Here is a 5755-nt window from a genome sequence, read left to right on the forward strand (position 1 = left end):
CTATGGGCAGTTGTGGGCTAGAGAGAGTCTGAGAACTATTAAATAGCTATAGTTAGTATAGCCAATAGCCAATTTATTGCTCTTGAATGTGACCTGTGTTGTTTGCTTATTCCAATAACAGGACCTGAGCTTCATCAGAATTTCCAGAGCCCTCTGGTTATGGATGCCATTAAATGGTCTAGATGACTTTTCTAAGTCCCATTTGTCATAGGAATCTGAGGTTTCAATGATTCGATTGCCCTATCTCTACTACTAATAAAAGTGCTTTTGAAATGTTATCAAGAATCAAGGAAGTTATGTTCAACTTTCAACCCAACAAGAATATGCTTTGTTATTCATGGTGACAACCAGCTTAGAATTTTAGCCTCTGGAGGCTATTTCTAGATGCAAAGTAGCCCAATCACTAAGTCCCCGAGAGTCATGCACCTAGTGCTCCTTTGGCAACTCCGTTTGATCATTGACATGTAGTGTCCATCCTACCATTCCTCTGTCCTTTCAGTTTCAAGAAGTTTATAAAAGTAGTCACCAAAGTTAAAGAATTTCAGAACTGCAAAGGACTTTAGAAGTCATCTAGATTTAGAATAATTTTCTGATTTTACCAGTAAGTAAAAAGAGTCCAGAAATGGAAAATTAATTGGCATAGATCATTCTATAAGTTATTGGCCCCACCAGAATAGGACCTAGGGCTTCTGTTCTATTTCCACATGATTGTAAACAATCAAATAATTTTCTTGAGGACCCTAAATAAAGAAATCAATACATTTTGAGAAGTTGATGAGAATAGAGAGCGACAGATGTAGGAGGGCCTAAATGGACTGGCACTAATGTATTTGATATATATCTAAAGGGTTCCTTTAAGGTCATTGAATCTTCAGCTCAACCGTTTGAATTATAGAGAGCATCTCCACATCACCCTCTGAAATTCTGATCTTACTGCTCTACTCAGTGAAGATTGTATTGAGTTGAGCCCCAATGCCATGGTGAGGGTAGGAGTCATAGGACACATCTATGGGAATATCATAGCGAAGGGTACCAGCCTGAAAGGGAGTTGCATGCACATGCCCTGAGCTGAGATTTGCAGAGGGGTATTGTGGCATGAAGCTGTAGGATTTATCCAGATCAGGAGAGCCATCTTGCTTCAAGGAGAAGTTCCCACTGATACTCAGGGGTGGAGTGAGTGGGCCTTCATAAGGTGGTGTACTGCAGTCAGGTGGATGACTCCCAAAGGATGATTCTCCCAAACTCTTGAACACTGGGGGTTTGAGATTAATAAGATGTGTTTCCATATGGCCATAAGGAGGGCTGGGGAGCCCGGGAGACTGGTAGTTGAAGTTGTGGACAGAAATGGCAGAGTCACAAACAGGAGATTTATCTTCATGCTTCTCCAGGAGAACAGACTGAGGACCCAATTGGAGGCATCCAGCCACCAGATTGCTTGTGGGCTGAGAGAGCCCTTTACAGAGCATCTCCACAAAACCCTTCCCTTCAGGTGTTTGGCCAGTTTCCAGGACCTCAGACAAAGCCCAAATATAGTTCCTAGCCAGTCTAAGAGTTTCTATCTTGGAGAGCTTTTGGGTCTTAGAGTAACATGGCATGACTCTCCTCAGGTTGTCCAAGGCATCATTCAGGCCATGCATCCGGGTCCGTTCTCTAGCATTGGCCTTGACTCTTCGAGCCTTGAACCTCTCCAGGCGAGCTTTTGTCATCTTCTTTTTCTTGGGACCTCTTCTCTTAGGCTTCTCCCCATCCTCTTCCTCCTCTTCTTCTTCCTCAATACTGTCATGCTCTTCAGCTAAGCTTCCAAGCATCCCATAAGCAGCTGGTCTTCTCTCCTCCTCCTTCATCTCATTCTGAGAACCCAGACCTTTGTCTATCCAAGATGGTGTGTTGACCAACTCTATCATCTCCTTGGGTTTCACATAAGTTTTTGCCATTTCTAGATTCTGGAAGAGAAAACAGAAAAGTTTAGTGCCTCTGAATATTCGATTTGATTTAAAATTAAACATGTTTTTATACCTTGGATATAAAGTACACTATATGTATTGGGATTCAACTTACAATTATCTAGTCCCATGTCCTTGATTCTAAATAACTAATATAAGACTCAAATAAATGCCCAGGACACTCATTTCCCTGTGGCATACTATAAGAAAATAAACTATAGAAAAAGGAAATTGACTTGATTATTTATTATAGTGTCAATGTCTAAGTCTTTTTATTCTCAGGATTTTTATCTCATGGATATTTTATGCAAAAATAACTGGTAAACCAATCAAAGAATAGTTTTTTCTTCCCAGAATTCAATTCATAAAGGGAAATAGATACAGTAGGTATGTAAATTATTGTCCAGATAGAGAAACTTCTGTAAGTGAAAAAGGATGCTAAAGTAATTATAAGTATTTAATGTGTACATAATAATTATAATTATTGTAAAAGCATATCAAACAACAAAGTAAGCAAACTGTTGCATATTTACACCATAAGATAAATGAAAAACTATAGTAAGATTATTCAGACTACTTTGTATGAATATATAATATTCACATATCCTCTATTTAGAGATATAACACATACCTCTAACATGTAACATCCCAATATCTCCTCTGACTCTGCCAGCTGTTCTTTCAAACATCTCCTAGGAGAGAGCCATGCCACAACTGGCTAGTATGCCACATGACCATGTAATAGTTCTCTCACCATCACCAAAAGAGCATTTTGTTTTTCAGCAAGCATGTTATGGTCCATCTAGTATTAGTGGTATTAGAAGTGTTAGTGATGTGGTCTAGAAGGATCAGGAAAATTTGCCAATATGCTAAAATGAGAACTCTTCTCATTGCACATGCATCTCACGCCATCAAAAAAGGATATTCAGCAGCTAGAATTACAAACCAGAGGTCTACCAAACCTATTTAAGATTATTTTAATGCAACCACTATAATAGTACTTCATTAGAAATGAAAAATCTAGAACAAATGCTAAACTTAACAGAACATAGTTACTGACAATGTGAGGAATATATCAGACAAACACAGAAATAGCCTGACTGCTTTAATTCACTTAACAGACACGTCTTAATCAGAATTTTCTATGAAAAATTTACAAATTGAAAACATTTGTAAACCAGAAAAGACTGGTGGTTTGGTAAATATTTTACATTCAATTCTGGAAAAGCTCTGAATTATTTTGAGATTTGTTGAGCAATTTCTGGGTGTATAATTTACCAAATAGAAGTATCTGATAAGCTCCATTGGGTCACCCCAGTTTACCAGCCAGTCTTTGAAATATTAAACTCTGAATCACCTCCATATATCAGAAAGAGGAGAGCATAATAAATGTTTTTTATCTTTGAAGCTTGAGCCTCAAATCAATGAATGCAGGGATTAGTACATAGCTTTTAAAAATATAAATATATGATTTGATTTGTTTCTGGTAATCTGAGCTTGTTTTCCTTGTAACCTCATTTACCTCCTATAAATAATTAATGTCACTGCATAGCAAAAACAGCCTAGGTTTCATGTTAATCAGCACGGAAATCATGTCAGCTTGACTTACTCACTTAATAAGGCTTTCTGAGTAAGCAGCTTTATTGAAAACACACATTGGAACCTATTGGTCAACTGGCTGCCCAGGCCAAGGAAGAAAATCCCACTTTTAATATGGATAATAGAGCTTGTGTGCTGAGCTGCACTTCTAACTCGGGCAGCGACCCAGAGAGAGGATGAAGGATCTAATTAACTTTCTGTTAAAGAAACACAGACCTTTCAATGGCAGGTGCACTCTGAGGTCAGTGAGGCTGGAGTGGGCTTGGGAAACCTAATGTTCCACATGTAATTATAATTACATTTGCATAGTCTTTCAGCAAACCTTTGAGAGAAATAGGGAGTATTATGCTCATTTTATAGTCAACGTCACTGTGGTCAGGTAGATTCAGTGATAGCAATGCAAAGACAGAGCTGGTAGAGCTGGACATAGAACCAGTTCTGATTCCAAAACCTAAGTTGTATGTTTTTGTTTCTCTCTTTTTCCACCACAACTACAGGAAGAAAGAAAGGTACTTTGACTTCAGATGTGGATCAGTAGAGCTAAGTCACCAGGAAATAGCCATCAACCAACCAGAGGCTAATTTAGGTGTTCTCTACAGTGCCTTTCAGCTCCCATATTCCAGGATTCCTTCCTCTTCCAAAATTTTTCCTTGCTACTTTCACCCATTTATTCCCCCTCTTTCTGTTACTCTTGGCTTCCTTTTTCTCTTCCTTTTCTTTCTCTCATGACTTCTTCATCATTGCCCTTACCACTGAGACACACATGGAGAAGTGAGAAGGAAGGAAGAGAAGAAAGATGCAAGAGAGGAGAGTCTATTGAATTGCCCCTGAAACCGAACCCCATGCTCGCCTCCGTGTTTGACCTTTGTTATCATCCTCACCTCCCTGCCTCCGGACTCTAGCCAAATTCTGCCAATCCTCATCTCCATCAAGTAGTGGAGCCAGGAGAACATAGGAGACTACCTTTTTCCTTTAACCATAATTTGATGGTTTCTGTAAGAGTCAAAAGAGCTTCTCTCAAGTCAGATTGTCAGTAGGTATAACAGAAAAGAACCAACTGACTTTGGCTAAACAATTAAAAGGGCAACCAAGTTTCATCTTTGTTCTCTTACTAGCCATGGGACAGATATAGATGACTCCAGTTTAACTTTCTCTTTTCCCAAAAGTACTGGTCCAGTAGCTCTAAGAGAACCCCCTGTGTACATAGTGCAGTTTCAAAAGCATGGAAGCTGGAAAAGCACAGACTCTAGTCCCAGCTCTTCTAATTCCTGGTTATTGATCTCAAACACATTGTATAAGCTCTGATCTTCTATTCCCTCTTTGATAAAATAGGGATAAGATATATTTTGCATGATTCTTGATAACAAGTAAAAATATGAAAAGAATTTTGTAAACTTTAAATGCTATAAAAATATTATCATTATATTTATCTGTGCTTATTCTTGGGCTTTCTGATCTAATCCATTCACATATATCTGCTTATTCAAAAATAAAAATGGTTTCTCAGAGATGAATAGGAAAATCAGATTGTATTAACTACTGTGCTTCTTCTGATTGGCTCAAAAGATTATCTGACAACAGCCCAATATCCTACCCTTTTACCCAATGTGACTAGACAGTACAGCTTCTAGAGTCAGATGACCTGAGCTCAAATTTCAGCTTAATTACTTAGTAGATATGTGACTCATAACTTCTTTATGCTTCAGTCTCCTCTTTAAAATGAGAATAATAATAGTCCTACCTTATGGGGTTATTGTGAGCATAAAATGAGCTATTATATGTAAAGACTTTGAATAGTGCCAGACATCATAAATGCCATGTGTTAGCTATCATTTTTCCTAAAGTTCAACATGAGTTTTCCTGGCCACATAGACAAAAATTGGTATAATTATGATCTGTGCTTAATTTGATTATATGGAAACAAAATTTCACTTCACCTCAACTCCCACTTCAAAATAGTCCCTGATATTCAAACTCCCAGTGAAACTAAGTACCAGAGCTCCTATTCTGTTTCAAGGGGTTCTATCAGCTGCCTCTGCTGGATTGGCTACAACTCTCCCACCACATTCAAGGAAGTAAGCTTTTTTTCATTCTGTTTATAATTGGGAGGCAGCAGTTGGCAGGACATTCCTACTCAGTCACGTGAATTTTCAAGTTCATGAAGTTTCTGGTGGAATACAGACACCCATTAGCACTGGTACATTTTTCACTTT

General features: G+C 38.3%; 1 protein-coding gene across 1 annotated transcript; it reads right to left on the reverse strand.

Annotated features, from left to right (window-relative positions):
- Positions 1–938: 938 nt before the first annotated feature.
- NEUROD4 (neuronal differentiation 4) lies at positions 939–1937 on the reverse strand (the record flags this gene model as incomplete). The annotated part of the gene is made up of 1 exon (XM_081082479.1): positions 939–1937. Exon 1 carries the CDS (start codon positions 1932–1934, stop codon positions 939–941), a length of 996 nt encoding a protein of 331 aa, XP_080938605.1. The 5' UTR covers positions 1935–1937.
- Positions 1938–5755: the final 3818 nt, after the last annotated feature.

The sequence above is a fragment of the Myotis nattereri genome (assembly GCF_964212035.1).
Source record: "Myotis nattereri genome assembly, chromosome: 2".
Classification (NCBI taxonomy): domain Eukaryota; kingdom Metazoa; phylum Chordata; class Mammalia; order Chiroptera; family Vespertilionidae; genus Myotis; species Myotis nattereri.